Source organism: Bos mutus, chromosome 2, assembly GCF_027580195.1.
Source record: "Bos mutus isolate GX-2022 chromosome 2, NWIPB_WYAK_1.1, whole genome shotgun sequence".
Lineage (NCBI taxonomy): Eukaryota > Metazoa > Chordata > Mammalia > Artiodactyla > Bovidae > Bos > Bos mutus.
Window position 1 is genome coordinate 3,582,718 of NC_091618.1, and position 17,338 is coordinate 3,600,055.

General features: G+C 52.6%; 1 protein-coding gene across 1 annotated transcript; it reads left to right on the plus strand.

The window, feature by feature from the left end:
* Nucleotides 1-7,635: 7,635 nt before the first annotated feature.
* PLA2G2F (phospholipase A2 group IIF) lies at nt 7,636-16,598 on the plus strand. Its single transcript, XM_005905214.3, has 5 exons — nt 7,636-7,745; nt 8,403-8,455; nt 11,727-11,871; nt 13,237-13,346; nt 16,426-16,598. The coding sequence occupies exons 1-5, from the start codon at nt 7,636-7,638 to the stop codon at nt 16,596-16,598; spliced, it is 591 nt and encodes a 196-aa protein (XP_005905276.1).
* The last annotated feature ends 740 nt before the right edge of the window (nt 16,599-17,338 follow it).

A 17,338-nucleotide genomic window follows, 5' to 3' on the forward strand; every position in this document is an offset into this window, starting at 1 on the left:
ATACCATTCATTCATTTCAAGAATATAATTATTTTGTATATTCACAGTTGTACAGCCATCACCACAATCTAATTTTAGGACATTTTCAACATGCTCCAAAGAAACCACCCCAACAGTTACTCCCCAACCTCCTCTACCGCACACTCCCTTCCCTAAGCCCTAGTGGTGGTGGTTTAGTCACTAAGTCAAGTCCAACATTAAGTAATATCCCAGGCTCCTATGTCCATGGGATTTTTCCAGCAGGAATACTGGAGTGGGTTGCCATTTCCTTCTCCAGGGGATCTTCCCGATCCAGGGATCAAAGCATAGTTCTTGCATTGCAGGCAGTCTCCTGCATCGCAGGAGGATTCTTTACCGCTGAGCCACCAGGGAAGCCATCTCTAAGCCATAGGCAACCGCTAATCTACTTTCTGTCTCTATAGAGTTGCCTCATCTGCAATTTCATGTAAATGAAATCATATAATATTTAGCCTTTTGTGACTGGCTTCTTTCATTTAACAATGTTCTTGAGGCTCATTCGTCTTATGTATCAATATTTTATTGTTTTTAATTGTTGAATAAAACATTTGTCAAATAAGACATGAATTCAAACAATAGTTGAATAAAACACGAATAATGTTCCATTGAATAGATATTCCACCTTTCATGTATCCATTCATCAACTGAGGAACATTTGTTTTTTGTTTTCCTTTTTCTACTTTTGGTTATTATGAATGATGCTGCTATGAACATCTGTGTGCAAATTTTTGTGTGGATGTATGTTCTCATTTCTCTGAGGTACGTACCTAGGAGTGGAGTTGCTGAGTCATGTATGGTAACTCCGTGTTTAACGCTTTGAGAACTGTCAAATGTTTTCCAAAGCGGCTGCACCATTTTACATTTCCATCAGCAAAATATAAACTTCCCAACTTGTCCACGACCTCGCCAACACTTGTTATCATTTGTCATATATGTATGTATATGTATATGGCCAGTATTGTCATCCTAGTGGGTGTGAAGTCGTCTCTCATTATGGTTTTGATTGTGTTTCTCTAATGACTCATGATGTTGAGCGAATTTCCTTGGGCTTACTTGTCATTGTTAATCTTCTTTAGTGAAATGTTTATTCAAATCCTTCACCTGTTTTTTTTCCCCAAACTTTAAACTTTATTTTGTGTTGGGGTATAGCCAATTAACAATGGGCTGGTAATTTAAGGTGAACAGCCCTTTACCTATTTGTAAATTGGGCTGTTATTTTTTTGCTGACATACAGGAATTCTTTACATATTCTGGACCCAAGTCCCTTATCAGATGGATAATTTACCCATATACTGTTCTATCCTATGGGCTGTCTTTTCACTTTCTTAGGGGTATGGTTTCCAACACAGAAGTCTTTAATTTTGATGAAGTTCAATTTGTCCCTTTTTCCGGTCACTTACACTTTTGCTGTAGTATCTAAGAAAGCACTGCCTAAACTAAGGTCACAAAGATCTACTCCTATGTTTTCTTCCAAGAGCTTTATAGTTTTAACCCTTACAGTTAAATCTATTATCCATTTTGAGTTAATTTTTGTGTATGGCATGGGAAAGGAAACCAGCTTCGTTTTTTTACATGTGGATACCTAGTTGTTTCAGCATCATTTTTCTAAGGCCTCTTTCCTTCTTGAATTGTCTTGGTACCCTTGTTGAACTATGATCCATTCTAATTAATTTTTGAACATGGTGACAAGTATGGATAAAAATTTTTGTCCTTTTTTTCTCCTCCCTCCTTTCCTTCTTTCCCTCTTCTTTTTCAGATCTATTTTCAATTGTTCCACACCATTTTTGAAAATCTATTCTTCCTCCATGGAATTGCTTTTACACTTTTGTCAAAATCAAATTCTCCATAAATGTATGGGTCTAATTCTGGATCATCTATTCTATTCCATTGACTGTCTTTACACTAGTCTATACTGTGTTGATTAAAGTAACTTAATAAGCCTTAAAATTAGGTAGTATAAATCTGTCAACTCTGCTGTTTCAAAGTCAATTTGATATTCTAGGTCCTTTTCACTTCCATATGCATTTTAGGATCAGTTTGTCAGTTTCTACAAGAAAAGTGAACCAGGATTTTGATTGAGAGGACATTGACTCTATAGAGCAAATGACATCTTAATAAAATGCAGTCTTCTGATTCATAAACATGGTCTTTCTTGATTTCTCTGGGCATTGTTTCATAGTTATCTATGTACAAGGCTTCCATGAGCTTCCCTGGTGGCTCAGATGGTAAAGAATCTGCCTGCAATGCAGGGCACCTTGGTTCAATCCTTGGGTTGGGAAGATCCCCTGGAGAAGAGAATGGCTACCCATACCAGTATTTTTGCCTGGAGAATCCCATGGACAGAGGAGTCTGGTTGGCTACTGTTCGTAGGATTGCTAAGAGTTGGACACAACTGAGTGACTTTCACTTTCTTCCTTCATCTTTTCCACTATCCCTAAATATTTCATATTTTTAAATGTTACTGTTAAAGCATATTTTTCAATTCATTTTCTGGTTTTTTATTGCTAGTAAATATGAACTTAAAAGAAATTAAAAAAACATGAAATTGCAGGCATGAAATTAAAAGGCTCTTGTTCCTTGGAAGAAAAGCTATGATCAATCTGGACAGCATATTAAAAAGCACATTATTTTGCCAACAAAGTTCCGTCTAGTCAAAGCTACCCAGGGACTGAACCGAGGTCTCCCACATTGCAAGTGGATTCTTAACCAGCTGACCCACAAGGGAAGCCCAGTATCTCAGAAGATGACTGTATTTGGATAAAGGGTTTTTAACTGAGTTTATGAGATGATGCTGTGAAAGTGCTGCACTCAACATGCCAGCAAATTTGGAAAACTCAGCAGTGGACACAGGACTGGAAAAGGTCAGTTTTCATTCTGATCCCAAAGAAAGGCAATGCCAAAGAAAGTTCAAACTACCGCACAATTAGACTCATCTCACACACTAGTAAAGTAATGCTCAAAATTCTCCAAGCATGGCTTCAGCAATATGTGAACCGTAAACTTCCTGATGTTCAAGCTGGTTTTAGAAAAGGCAGAGGAACCAGATATCAAATTGCCAACATCCGCTGGATCATCAAAAAAGCAAGAGAGTTCCAGAAAAACATCTATTTCTGCTTTATTGACTATGCCAAAGCCTTTGACTGTGTGGATCACAATAAACTGTGGACAATTCTGAAAGAGATGGGAATACCAGACCACCTGACCTGCCTCTTGAGAAACGTATATGCAGGTCAAGAAGCAACAGTTAGAACTGGACATGGAACAACAGACTGGTTTCAAATAGGAAAAGGAGTACGTCAAGGCTGTATATTGTCACCCTGCTTATTTGACTTCTATGCAGAGTACATCATGAGAAACGCTGGGCTGGAAGAAGCACACACTGGAATCAAGATTGCTGGGAGAAATATCAATAACCTCAGATATGCAGATGACACCGTCCTTATGGCAGAAAGTGAAGAGGAACTAAAAAGCCTCTTGATGAAAGTGAAAGAGGAGAGTGAAAAAGTTGGCTTAAAGCTCAACATTCAGAAAACGAAGATCATGGCATCCGGTCCCATCACTTCATGGGAAATAGATGGGGAAACAGTGGAAACAGTGTCAGACTTTATTTTTGGGGGTTCCAAAATCACCGCAGATGGTGACTGCATGAAATTAAAAGATGCTTACTCCTTGGAAGGAAAGTTATGTCCAACCTAGATAGCATATTCAAAAAGCAGAGAGATTACTTTGCCAACAAAAGTCCGGCTAGTCAAGGCTAAGGTTTTTCCTGTGGTCATGTATGGATGTGAGAGTTGGACTGTGAAGAAGGCTGAGTGCTGAAGAATTGATGCTTTTGAACTGTGGTGTTGGAGAAGACTCTTGAGAGTCCCTTGGACTGCAAGGAGATCCAACCAGTCCATTCTGAAGGAGATCAGCCCTGGGATTTCTTTGGAAGGAATGATGCTAAAGCTGAAACTCCAGTACTTTGGCCACCTCATGCGAAGAGTTGTCTCATTGGAAAAGACTCTGATGCTGGGAGGGATTGGGGGCAGGAGGAGAAGGGGACGACAGAGGATGAGATGGCTGGATGGCATCACTGACTCAATGGACGTGAGTCTGAGTGAACTCTGGAAGTTGGTGATGGACAGGGAGGCCTGGCGTGCTGTGATTCATGGGGTCACAAAGAGTCGGACACAACTGAGCGACTTCACTTTCAGTTTTCACTTTCATGCATTGGAGAAGGAAATGGCAACCCACTCCAGTGTTCTTGCCTGGAGAATCCCAGGGACGGGGGAGCCTGGTGGGCTGCCGTCTATGGGGTCGCACAGAGTCGGACATGACTGAAGTGACTTAGCAGCAGCAGCAGCAACATTGTAAAGAATACCACAGTCAATATTCTTTTTCATCTGCCTCTAGGAACTACTCGGGTTTGTATCTCGGTTTATAGTCCCAGAAGTGGAATTACTAGGTCGACAAGTTTATTCTTGACTTTTCTGATTAAGCGCCCATGGCTGGGAGAGGGGAGAGGGGGGAAGTGCCCATCCTCCCCTCAGGGGACCAGCCCAACGGGTGGCAGCCTGTGGGAGTGTGGATGAGAAAATGGCCCAGGACTATGCAAAGACTCCCAGGGCACCCCCGCCTGCCCTCCGCCCCAGCCATGACCTCCTTGGCATGGATCTAAGTGACTCCCAGTTACCTGTATGTTGGCAGCTGTATCATCAGTATGGATTGGGCCTTACTTCTTGGCTGTTCCTCCTTTAGAGTTGAGTGATATCATTAAGAGGCATCTGCAAAACTCGAATAGAGAACTGAAGCCAAGCTCTGCATAGGCAAGTGAAGGCAGAGACCAGCCTCACCCTCCCATCGTTACACTCTGATCTCAGGGAGCTCCCGTCTGACAGGGCGGATGCAACCCCTGTCTTTGGGGGAACCCCTGGTCTTTATTGGAGAAATGACAGCCCTCTGTTCCCCAGGATCTCTGGCCTGAGTGCAGTGCAAAGACCCACAGACCAAAACATGTACAGGTGCCCACAAAAGACTGTATCAGCAGGTACCAGTCGCTGGCATCCATGAAGGGATGGGTGATTAGATGCAGTGGGACTTTTCTAGGATAACTTCCTGGGAAAGAGAAGGGTCTGGACCCACAGACAGGAAGTTGGGCAGGGGAAGAGGAGGGGCTTGGGAAGCGGGAAATGGGACCAGCCAGCCTGCTGGTTTGGTAGAGCCAGAAGTACAAGCCGGAAAAGCCGGGGGTGGGGAGGGAAGTCCTGGGTGGGGAGGGGCTCACTCCTGTTCCTCGCTAGCAAGTCTGGGGACGTCAGAAGGGACAGATGATGTGAACGTGGGCCGCGATTTGGAGGTTTCATTTCCGGTCAAACTCCTCCCCTCCCTCCCTGTTCCCACTCCCACCACCTTAATCCATCTCAAGGCTGAAGAACAGATCTCAGCTCAGTAACACACAGGTTACAAGCTTGAGCACCTGCCTTAAGCCTCACAGCGCACAACACCTGTTGTCTGTTATTATCTGGGAGCAGGATCCTTACTCAGTGACGCCTGGTTATACCCGCCCTGCAGCTGAGGACACAGAGGCCCAAGGACCGGAGCTAGCTTGTCAGGACGGCAGAGTCAAGAAGTCAGGGCGCTGGGGTCAGAGCCCCTTATCCATGTAACCGTCCACAATGGGGGTCTCTCAGGGCTCCGGCCCCCTCTGCTCCTCCCCACTCCATCTTTCCCCCACTCCATCTTTCCCCTACTCCGTCTTTCCCCAACTTGTGCTGCTATCCCCCACCAGAGGCGAACAGCACCAACTCCCAGGCCACCAGGATCTCAGTCAGAGGTGACTGGGTTCCCAAGGGCACATTTGGGAATGTGTGGAGCCATTTCTGCTTCTCAAAAGTCGGCGGGGTGTGGTGGGGGGAGCAGGGAGGAGCGTGCGTGCGTGCTAAGTCCCTTCCATTTTATCTGACTCTTTGCAGCCCTATGGACCATAGTGCCACCTGGGAAGCTAGGCTGGAGCACAGGAAGGCAGCAGCTACTGGGTCTAGTGATGGAGGTAAGGGGCGCTGCCCAAGCCCACAGGATGCCTAGGATGGCCCCGCAGAGGAGTGTTGGGTCACACGACAGTGGCGAGGGGTGCAGAGTAGCCCCGTCCCAGACGTGCAGGCTCGCCCTCCCACGTCTGCGCTGGCGGCTTCCTGTTGTCTGCCTGCACCTGTGGCCCACTCCAGTCTCAGCCAGAGGTGGGCACCCGCAGCTTGCAGATGCAGGTGGAGAGTTCTCAGCAGATTCTAGACTAAAGCACTTCCAGATGTGAAGGGATGCCCTGCAGGCACACGCGTATCCACATGGAGGGCCTTCCTGACAGAGCTGCTCCTTGACCCAACTCTGCTCTGGCTCCTTGAACTCTTTTTCTTCTCTTAGGCCTCAACTTCTGGGCTTCTGTATTCATTTTGGCATTGTTCAGTCAGGAAAGCCCAGGCGGCTCTAGTGGTAAAGAATCGGCCTGCCGATGCAGGAGTCACAAGAGATGCAGGTTCGATCTGATGCAGGAGTCGCAAAAGATGCAGGTTCGATCCCTGAGTTGGGAAGATGCCCTGGAGAAGGGCATGGCAACCCACTGCAGTATTCTTGTCTGGAGAATCCCATGGACAGAGGAGCCTGGCGGGCTACAGTCCATGGGGTTGCAGAGTCGGACATGACTGAAGAGACTGAGCACGCATGTACTGCTGAGTCAGTTCAGCCAGGATTCCTCATCTTGATGTCTGATGGGGCTCCTCACTCCCGTTGCTAGGTGACGCCAACCTGCCTGCCTTCAGCCAGATCCTTCTGGTGGTGGGTTAAGCTAGAATCTCCGCTACTCCTGATGTTTCTTCTTAGTAATTGCCCATCCACTGACCTCCACCTTGCACCTTGGCTACAAATTCCCACTTTCTAGGTTCTTCTATTTGGAGTTGAATCCAATCTGTCTCCTCCATGGCAAGACTTCATCAGAGCAGTTTCCAGCCTTCTGTCTCTTGGTTATCGTGGACTCAGGGCATTGCCGGGGAGGCCTCAGCACATTGACCCAGAAGCCTGCTTATCAGTCCCCAGGATGCAAGACTCTCATAAGTTCCTTTGTTGGAAAGAAGTTTGATGGCAACTGCTTCCCAGCCAGGCTCACAACCTTCAACTTCTCTCTACAAGAGCTCTTGGGAGTCAGCGGTCCCTCCAGACCTGGTCCAATAACCCCATTGAATAAATGGTCTGCCTGGCTGTGCTTTAACAAATATTACTGAATGTTTTTCTTTAACTTATCCTCATCCCTTTCGGGTGGGAAAGGAGAGAACGTGGGCTCATTTCCCTTCAGATGCTTGGAGAAAGGCCAAGCCCTCTTCTGATACATCAAGCCCCTGCCCCTGCAGGCCTGAGCACCCTGGGGTGGGATGTGACCCGGCGACTGTGGGCGGGGCGGGGGCGGAGGGAGGAGGCGGGGCCTCCTTTTTCTAGGCCATGTGCCACCCGCTTCCTGCCCAGGGGCATTGACCCGGCACTCCCCTGCCAGTGAGCGGCAGCGAGACGCTGGGGCCTGTTCCCCGCAGCCATCGGAGCGGATTGCGGACCTTGCGAGACCTATGTCGCTGGCCCCCCAGAACCCAGGAGATGCCAGATGGGGCTCCGGCCAACCCCAAAGGGTGCAGGAAGAAGGGGCTGGTTAGACAACCCCCTGGGAGGAGAGGCCCAAGCCTCAGGACCTCTTCAAGAACCTCCAGGTACGTGCCTGCCTCCCCGGGATGGAGCCCTCGGTGGAGATGAGCAGGGAGGTGGGCAAAGAGCTGGCTCCTAGAACCTGTTTCTTCAGAAAGTCTGAGCCTCTGCTTACGGCTGAGATATTGCCTTTTCTGCACTACCGGGGCCTTGGGATCCATCAGTCCTCATAGGCACTTGAGGCCCAGAGAGGGTAAGGTAAGGGATCTATTGATGGTCACACAGCATTTTGGAAGTAGAGTTGCAGCTTGAACCCAGGGACTCAGGTCTCCTGGCTCCAGATACAAAAGCCAGCCACCAGGTGGGGTCATGTGACTGGAGTGCAAATGGAAGGGGCTGGTTCTGATGTGCGACCAGGTCCAATCCTGCGAGACAGGGAGCCCTCTGTCTCTTGGAAGCCTGGCTCGGGGTGGAAGGGAAGGAGGCTCCCTGTGCCTCCCGGCTCTGCACTGCTGGGGGCTGTTGCTCCCAGAGGTGCAGGCAGGCAGGAGGTGCTCAGATCTCTCTGCAGGAGCTAATCACAGGGCAAGGGCAACAGGAACCCGGGCACCGAGGGGTGGTGTTGACTGCGGATGTAAGGAGGCTCAGGAGGGAACCATAGGCCAGGAACCGCACGCGGTGGGGAGGGACAGACTAAGGACTGGGCTCTCTTCCCCTCTCAGATCTCACCTGGGGATGAAGAGTTTCATCACCATCACCATCCTAGCCAGCAGCGGTGAGTGAAGGTGCTGGGAAACCCCTCCTTCTGACCCCGACTCCAGCCTTTCTCCCGTGACTCAGCCATTGGCCACAGGCTCTCAGACCGACCGCTGGGTCTCTGCTCCCCGGCTCTGCCGGGCTTCCTTCCCTCTCTGCAGCTGTTTACTCCTCCAGCCACCTGTAAACACGCCCGAGGAGGTCAGCATTAACTGTTTACAAGCCTCCAGGGTGCGGGGCGCACAGTTGAGCAAGCATCATAAAGTGGTGCTGGTGGCTGGGCGTCAGGGCGCTTGGCGACACTGGGGCGCTTGTGTACATAGGAAGACGTGTTTGTGTACATACATGTGTACATGCAGACGGAACTCGTGAGCTTGCATGCAGGTATCCACACGTCTATGTGTAGGGGGTGTGTCTGAGCACATGGTGATGTCTGTGTGTGTAACACACGTCTGGAAGATGGGTGAGCACGTGTTCACAGCAGTGTGTGTCTCTGGAGTGTGTAGGTGAATATAGGGAGCACACAACTGCACACGCGTGTGTGGAGCAGTGTCTGGGTGTGAGAGGTAGTGGAAGATGATGGAGGTGGTCCGGGAGCCTCATTCCTTCTTCTTTCTGGAAGGACCACCCCCGGGACCACCGAGGCTCCTGACACATGGGCAGGCATCCTGGTGGCAGGTGCCCTGTGTAGGCAGGAGAGAGGCTGGGTATTCCACTGGCCTTCTGTCCACCTGTTCAGCAGCCCCTGAACCCAACCAGGTTTGAGACAAAGAAAGAAAATACCAGAGACAAAATGAAGTTGAATGCAGCCAGACATGAGAAATGGTTGGTTGAATTCAGGCAAAGTGACCTATTATTTAGAAAATAACCCCTTGTGTCCAGCCCAGCCCAGGGGCCGGGCACAGAGGCTGCAGACTGAGTGAACACAGGTTTTGTTTCTTCTGCTCCAAGCGGAGTGTGGACGTGGCCACTCTGGGTGTTGCACATGTGTGACAGTGGGAGTGTGTATGCGTGTATAAAGGTGTGGGAGGTGAGTGTGGGTCTGTTTGTGAGACCATGTGCGTGTGAGAGGCATTTGTGGGTGAGTGTGTGTGTAACTGTGTTATATATGGAGGAGAGTGTGCAGCGGGTGAGTGTGTGTTTACATCTGCCTGCGTGTAAGAGTATGACGTGTGTCTGTCCTGCATGTGGATGGGTGAGTTTTAGGTGAGAACTGATGGTTGAGGGGTCCGGGGGATGGAAGCTGCCCCCATCAGGGGTAACACCTACAGGACTAGGGGCAGGAGGCCAGGACCTCACAGCAGGCAGTCGGTCCCAGGCCCTGGAGGGGAGGGTCTGTCTTGCTTATGAACCCTGCCCCTAGCCCCGCAGCACTAACGGAGAAGCCTGTTTGCAGATGGGGGTCCGTCTGACCCCCAGGCTTCTGGGCACACGTTTGATTACAGTGACAAGAATCCTGCAGAACAGTAAGGGCTTGGGGACAGCTGATGTTACTGGGAAGCCCTCTCAGCCCCCCTCTCTCTTCCATCGTGGCCAAATCAGAGACAGGCCCCCAGGTCGCAGGGACCCCTTCCTCCCTGCCCCAGACCCAGACAACCATTTACAGGCTCTAAACCACCCTCTTAAGGTTGTTGGCCATTTCTCTCCACGCCTTTGTTTCCTCTTTCATTTGCTACTTATTCTCTGTAACGACAAAAGTCCCGAAGATAGACTGGAAGAGGCAGGTGGAGAGGGATGCCCTAAATTAGTTCTCTGACAGGAGGGCAGGCCTGGCCCAGGGTCCCAGTAAGCCCTGAGAGGGGACGCCATGGGAAGAGCAAGGGTCTGGTGTGAGCTGGGTGCTTGCACTTCCCTGGAGGCTGGGGTTGTCATTCCCATTTTACGGATGGGAAAACCGAGGCCTAGGGAGCCTTAGTTCTGGGCCCGCATCTGTCTGACTCCAAAGTCTGTGCCTTTCCCACCAAGGCAGGTTGAGGTGGTGAGTTCCCCCATCATCACTAGGGATGTTGGACAGCCAAGTCTCCAGAAGCAAGTCGTTTCAGCCTTCGGGATTCCATCTGGGCTCTGTTTCTGAAATTCTCGGCTTCCTCCCTCTCCCACTACATTTCCTCTATCCGGCCACAGAGTGGTGTGGGAAGCATGACTTGAGAGCAGGGGCAAAGGTGTGGAACTGGGCGCCTCGCCCCAGGCACAGCTGGAGGAGCCTCCCGGGGGAGGCAGCAGGGGTGAGGATGGTGAGCTGGCATCCCAGCTCCTGGGGGGTCACAGACCCGGGTCCAGGTCTGGGCTCTGCCACTTCCAGGCTGCATGGGGCAAACCACCTCTCTGAGCCTCAGCTGCTCATCCATAAAATGGGGTAAGAGCGGCCCTCCTGCCTGTGTGGTAATGGGGGGCAGGGGGGCGGGTGCGCAGCCTCACCCAGGTAAGAACCCAAACACCAGGCTCAATGTTGACTCAGCTGGGAGCCAGCATGCCTGGGAGCCCGGGAGGCAGGGAGACAGAGGAGGGCAGCAGATGGCCCCGGGGTGAGCAGCCTGAAGGGCGCCAGGAAGCTGACCCCGGGAGTCTGCTGGTATCTGAAGGGTTGTGGCACCACCTGTGAGACAAGGACAAAGGGGAAGAAATGTATACTTGGGCGTGCTCGTGTGTGTGTGTGCGCGCGTGCGTGTGTGTATGTGTGCGCGTGCGTTCGTGTGTATGTGTGTGCACGTGTGTGTGTGTGCATGTGTGTGTGTGTGCGCGCGCGTGCGTGTGTGTCCAGAACACCCAATTGTCTCTGGATTAACCCTGAGATGCTCCCGCCCCAGGCCCTGCTGGGAGCCCAGGAGCCAGGCCAAAGCAGCAGGGCCCAGAACCCTGTTCAGAAGAGCACGTGGCATCTGGGAAGCAAGCCCCTTAGGGTGTATCAGGCACTCGGCTCTCCCTGTCTGGGTCCAAATTCTGCCTCCACTGATTTTCAACAATGTCTCCTTGGGCCAGTTGCTAAATGCTCTGGGCCTCGATCGCCTCATCTGTAAAATGGGTTTTTTTTTTTACAGGGTTGCAGTGAGCACTTGATGGACTCGAGCATGGAAGGGTGGCGGGCAGGGCCCACTTTCTTCTGGGGGCTGTGGGGCTCGGTGTGAGGACGTGGGCAGAGCACCGCACGGGGCGCCCTGTGGAGTGCTGCCTCCTTCTGCTCTGCCCTCCTCCCCTGCCCCTGTCTCCCGTCCCCTGGCCCCAGCCAGGTGGGCAGGAGCGGCCACGAATGGGGCTGGGAGCTCACCACACCCCTCGGCTCTCTCTCGCAGTCCTGCCTGCGGCCCGCAGCAGCCTGCTCAACCTCAAGTCCATGGTGGAGACGGTCACTGGGAGGAACGCCATCTTGTCCTTCGTGGGCTACGGCTGCTACTGCGGGCTGGGGGGCCGCGGCCTGCCCATGGACGAGGTGGACTGGTAGGTCCCGAGAGGCTGGGCCACGCTCAGAACTGGGCGGGGACAGCCCAGGTCAGACCGTCCCCAGTCTCCCAGTGGTGGGGGAAGGCCCTTACCCCAAGGAGGAGGCTTGTGTGCTGAGTTTGTAACCAGAAGCCTGACATTTGACCTACGTTCTCCTCAACCGTCTGGGACACTTCCTATTGTCTGTTTCCAAGGTCTTGGGCTTGGAGGCATTCAGTTCAGTTGCTCAGTCGTGTCTGACTCTTTGCAACCCCTTGAACCGCAGCACGCCAGGCCTCCCTGTCCATCACCAACTCCCCGAGTTCACCCAAACCAATGTCCATTGAGTGGGTGATGCCATCCAACCATCTCATCCTCTGTCGCCCCCTTCTCTTCCTGCCCTCAATCTTTCCCAGCACCAAGGTCTAGAATTCCCATTCTCAGCGGAACCTTTGACCTGTCCCCAGACACGCATGGGCTTCCCTGGTGGCTCAGATGGTAAAGCGTCTGCCTGCAATGCGGGAGACCTGGGTTCAATCCCTGGGTCGGGAAGATCCCCTGGAGAAGGAAATGGCAACCCACTCCAGTACTCTTGCCTGGAAAGTTCCATGGACAGAGGAGCCTGGCGGGCTACAGTCCGTGGGGTCGCAAAGAGTCAGATACAACTGAGTGACTCCACTTTCACTTTTCCTTTCACTTTCTTTCAAACACACATGAGAGCTACAGTCACACTGTTGTGTTGGACAAAGCAAGGGCTGAGACCCCTGCCTGCTCAGACAGGAGGCCCTGGAGAGCAGGACTGTGCCTCCTCCATCAGCTGGGAGTTCCTGGAAGCCGTGGCTTGTCCTCTCCTCCTTTCCCCAACCCAAAGCAGCCAGCATGAGTCTGGCATCCCTGGGGGCTTCATAAATGCATGTTGACTAATTGCCTGCCTCTCACCAGAGGGGATGGGACAGCCACATCAGCAGTGGCTCCATGTCCCCCACCCCCAAGCCCCACTTACCCCTCCAGACTTTGGTCCCTCCCTGGTCATCCTGCACAGCCAGGAGTAGCCCCTGCATCTGGCCGGTCTCCTCCGCTGTGGACTTCACCCAGGCCCCTCCCTCCCACCCTGCCCCTCCTACAGCTGCAGCCAGGGCTCAAGGGTGGGGAGAGCCGGAGCTCTGGGGAGAGGACAGAGAGAGGGGGTCACGGACTTGATCCCGGGGCACTGGCCTGACTCCTTCTGGCTGTGTGACTTCCGGCAAGTAACTGCCCTCTCTGGGCCACCGTCTGAAGGTCTTACGAGAGGGATGGGAACAGCTGATCCTGGCAGGGCTCACTGCCAGTGGGAGAGGGGCCAGGCCTGGCCACGTCTGCCTGCTCTCCCCTCCCTACCCCTAGGTGCTGCCATGCCCACGACTGCTGCTACCAGAAGCTCTTTGACCTGGGCTGCCGCACCTATGTGGACCACTACGACTACACCATCGAGAACGACACTGACATCGTCTGCAGTGAGTGCCCCCCGTCACCCCTTCCCCAGGAAAAGCCCGAACTGCCAGCCATCCCCCTAGCCTGTGCCGGGGGCAGGGCTGCCAATGAAATGCAGGAGGTCCCAGTAACTCTGAATTTCAGATAAACAATGAAAAGTGTTTTCATGGATGTTTACACTGACTCAGTGGACATGAGTTCGAGTGAACTCCAGGAGATACTGAAGGACGCCTGGCGTGCTGCAGTCCATGGGGTCGCAAAGAGTCAGACATGACTGAGCAACTGAACAGCAACAACAAATATCCTAAATACTGCGTGTGTGTGTGTGTGTGTGTGCGTGCTAAGCTGCTTCCTTAGTGTCCAACTCTATTTGACTTGATGGACTGTAGCCTGCCAGAGTCCTCTGTCCATGGGACTCTCCAGGCAAGAATACCGGAGTGGGTTACCATGCCCTCCTCCAGGGGGTCTTCTCGAGCCAGGGATCGAACCTGCATCTCTTATGCCTGCTGCATTGGCAGGCGGGTTCGCCTGGGAAGCCCAAATAGTGCATGGAACATACTTACACTAAACCTTAGCAGAAAATTATTTAGTATTAGTATAAAATAAAGAAGTAGCATAAGTATATCCCACGCAATGTTTGGAATATACTTATACTGAAACGTTTATTGTCTGAAATTCAGATTTCACTGGACACCTTACTTTTGTTTGCTTGCTTGCTGAATCTAATAGGCTCTGGCACATCCCCCTGAAGCGCTCTGAGGCCCCCACCTGAATGGGCACCCTGATTCTTCAGTCCCCACTTCAGCTTTGGAGAACTTAGAGAGCAATCTTGATTCAGTGGGTCAAGTTTGGAGGGTCCCACTTCTCTGTGTTTTTAACCAGATCCTTGGGTGATTCTGAGACTTTGTAGCAGGCTGGCCAGGGAGTCGGGAGTCCTGTGTTGACACCCAGGTTTGGCCAGCATCTCCTCCCCATGTGGCCCTGGGCAGGGTCCTTCCCCACCTCGCTTCAGTCTCCCCATGGGTACATTGAGGGGTTTGGATCTGAGCAGACCCCTTCCCTTCTAGTTCTCTCTCGGGGACCCCAGTAGATGAGGTGGCCCCATGGTACAACACCCAGTGTTTCTAGGGATTTGAGATGCTGGAGCCAGGCCTGGCAGGTTCCCTCACTTTGCCATAGACTCTCCACGGTCATTCCCCACCCGAGGGGTGCCGCATCCGAGCTGTCAGCCCAGAAGTCCCGCCTGTGGCGCCTCCTGCCTGGGCCAGCAGGTGTCCCCTGGGTAGCCCCAGGCTCCCTTTGTCCCCTTACATTAACCAGGCTGTGCGTCATGCCTCACTAAGAGCTCACGAGCAACGTCAGTTTTGCAAAAAAGAAAACAACTCAAGACTCCTGTTCTCTGGTAAAGAGTCTGGTGGGGACCCAAGCACTGCTGGTGCCCCTTGGCAGCCCAGGGCTGAGTGGTACTCAGATGCTGCAGTTCAGATGTAGAGTGGAGGCACTGTTTGAGCAGGAGTCCATTAAGCAGATCAAATCTCCCTCCTCAACCCCTAAGACTGTGGACCATCCTGAGCTGTGGCTCTCACACTGGGTTCTGGGGAGTTCTGGGACCAGCAGGTCAGCTGCTGTGAGCAGTGATGGGGAGGTATCCCTGAGTGGTCCAGCTGGCTCTTTGATGTATTTTGTAGCTCAAGTGGCTTCTCTTTCAGGTGCTTGAGATATTCGTCTTTGGTAAAGAGTTTCACGTCAGAGAAAAGATTCTGCTGATAGAAAGTTTGCAAGTTTGCAAACCACTGGGCTAGTGGGTGGTTCTCGAAAGGGGTTCCCTGAACCTCAGCATCAGCATCACTTGTTAGAAATGCAGATATCAGGCCCCCACCCCAGACTCACTGAATCTGAATCTCTAGGGGTGGGGTGGGATAGCCTTTGTTTTAGGAGCCCTCCAAACAGATTTCATTTTCTTGGGCTCCAAAATCACTGCGGATGGTGACTGCAGCCATGAAAGTAAAAGACGCTTGTTCTTTGGAAGGAAAGCTGTGATAAATCTAGACAGCATATTAAAAAGCAGAGACATCACTTTGTTGACAGAAGGTCCATATAGTCAAAGCTCTGATTTTTCCAGTAGTCGCATCCAGTATGGATGTGAAAGTTGGACCACAAAGAAGGCCAAGCACCAAAGAATTGATGCTCTCGAACTGGGGTGCTGGAGAAGACTCTTGAGAGTCCCTTGGACTGCAAGGGGATCAAACCAGTCAATCCCAGAGGAAATCAACCCTGAATATTCACTGGAAGGACTGATGCTGTGACCGAAGTTCCAATACTTTGGCCACCTGATGTGAAGAGCTGACTCATTAGAAAAACCCCGATGCTGGGAAAGATTAAGGGCAAGAGGAGAAGAGGGTGACAGAGGATGAGATGGCTGACTGGCATCACCGACTCAACAGACATGAATTTGAGGAAACTCCTGGAGACAGTGAAAGGCAAGGAAACCTGGCGTGCTGCCGTCCGTGGGGTCACAGAGTCAGACACGACTTAGCGGCAGAACAAACAATGACAAGCAGGTGATCCTAAAGCTCACCCGAGGCCGAGAACTCAGGGGAAGATGATTTCTGAAGACCAATAGTAACAACAACAACGTCTGCTCCGTGGGAGGCACTGAGCTAAGCTCTTCATGAGTGTTTTGCTCCCTCCATCCTTACCACAGCGCCCTCCAGAGTGGGGGTGCTGGGATTCTGGGCTTGAAGAGAGGAAACCTGTGATGGTAGAAAGTGGGGAGGGGGCGGGGTGGAGATGGGGGTTAGTTCCCGACACCTGAGTTTCTACCCCAGCTCAGCCCCAGGTTTGCTGGGTGACTTAGGCAAGCCACACCCCATCCTGAGCCTCAGTTTCCCCAACTCAACACTGTCCTGTTGGGCTCCCATGGTTGTGTGTTTCCCACACGTCAGGGGCACCTGGAGGGCTGGGAATGCAAGAGGCTGGGCCCCGGCCCTGACCTCCTGCGCCTGCAGGCCCAGGGTGGGCCCCCGGACGATGATGCGGCTGGCCAGGACCACTTTAGGAGGCCCCTGTGATCTCAGGGTCCGCGCGCTCCACTCTCCACAGGCGAGCTCAACCAGACCGAGTGTGACAAGCAGACATGCGAGTGCGACAGGAGCGTGGTTCTGTGCCTCCAGAAGCAGACATACAGGGAGGAGTACCGCAACTATCTCAACATCTACTGCCAGGGCCCCACGCCCAACTGCAGCATCTACGAGCCGCCCCCCGTGCCGCCCTAGGTCCCCTGGGGCTGGCGGAGGAGCTGGGAGGAGGCTCTGGCCCTGGGGGCCAGGCGGATGGAGCAGGTGGAGGTGGGGGTGGATCGGGAGCCCCCGGTGCGTCTGGCCGCCTTCCCCCGGGAGCCTTCCGGTGGTCCAGAGGACTCAGAAAGGTCTGGGCCCTGGCCCTGGCCACCAGGCTCCTCAAGCCCAGCCCTGGGTGTGGCTTCATCCTGGATGCAGCAAGGGGGTGGCGCGTGCCTTGTTGGGGTCTCCCCCAAGTGTGGAAGGGATGGGGGGCCTCTGAGAGGGGCCTCTCGCTGACTGAGCCAGGCACGAAAGGGTGGATCCCAGGGTTTTCAAGACCTGCAGCAGCCGCACGGGCCCAGAGCTCGGTGCGTCCTAGGGGCAGCTCCCAGGCAGACGGAGTGCTGGTCACAGGTCTGGGTTCTTGGGGCCCCTTGCTGCTCCTGCAGGATGAGTCGGGGTGATCCATGCTTTAGGGGGAGCAGGATTGTTAAAGGGGCTTTGTTAAAGAGCAGGTGGCCCCATCCTGGCCTTCATCGTTGGCACATGAGTCCCGGCCCAGATTGGATAGTCACAGGGCTTGGGTCCCAGCCCTGAAGTCCAGCCTCAGTGACCCAAAGAGCCTCTAAGCAGGCTCCTGGGCCCTGAGAGAACCCACATGCACCACCCCCACCCTGCCCCAGGTCCACAGGGACCCAGATGGGGGCACACACAAACGTGCACCCCCAGGCAGG

Excerpts from the sequence above, each read along its gene's own strand:
- PLA2G2F (XM_005905214.3), top strand. The coding sequence starts at position 7,636 with ATGCCAGATGGGGCTCCGGCCAACCCCAAAGGGTGCAGGAAGAAGGGG. Across the intron at positions 11,872-13,236 it reads CCCATGGACGAGGTGGACTG|GTGCTGCCATGCCCACGACT; the intron begins GTAGGTCCCGAG and ends CCCTACCCCTAG. Across the intron at positions 13,347-16,425 it reads CGACACTGACATCGTCTGCA|GCGAGCTCAACCAGACCGAG; the intron begins GTGAGTGCCCCC and ends CACTCTCCACAG.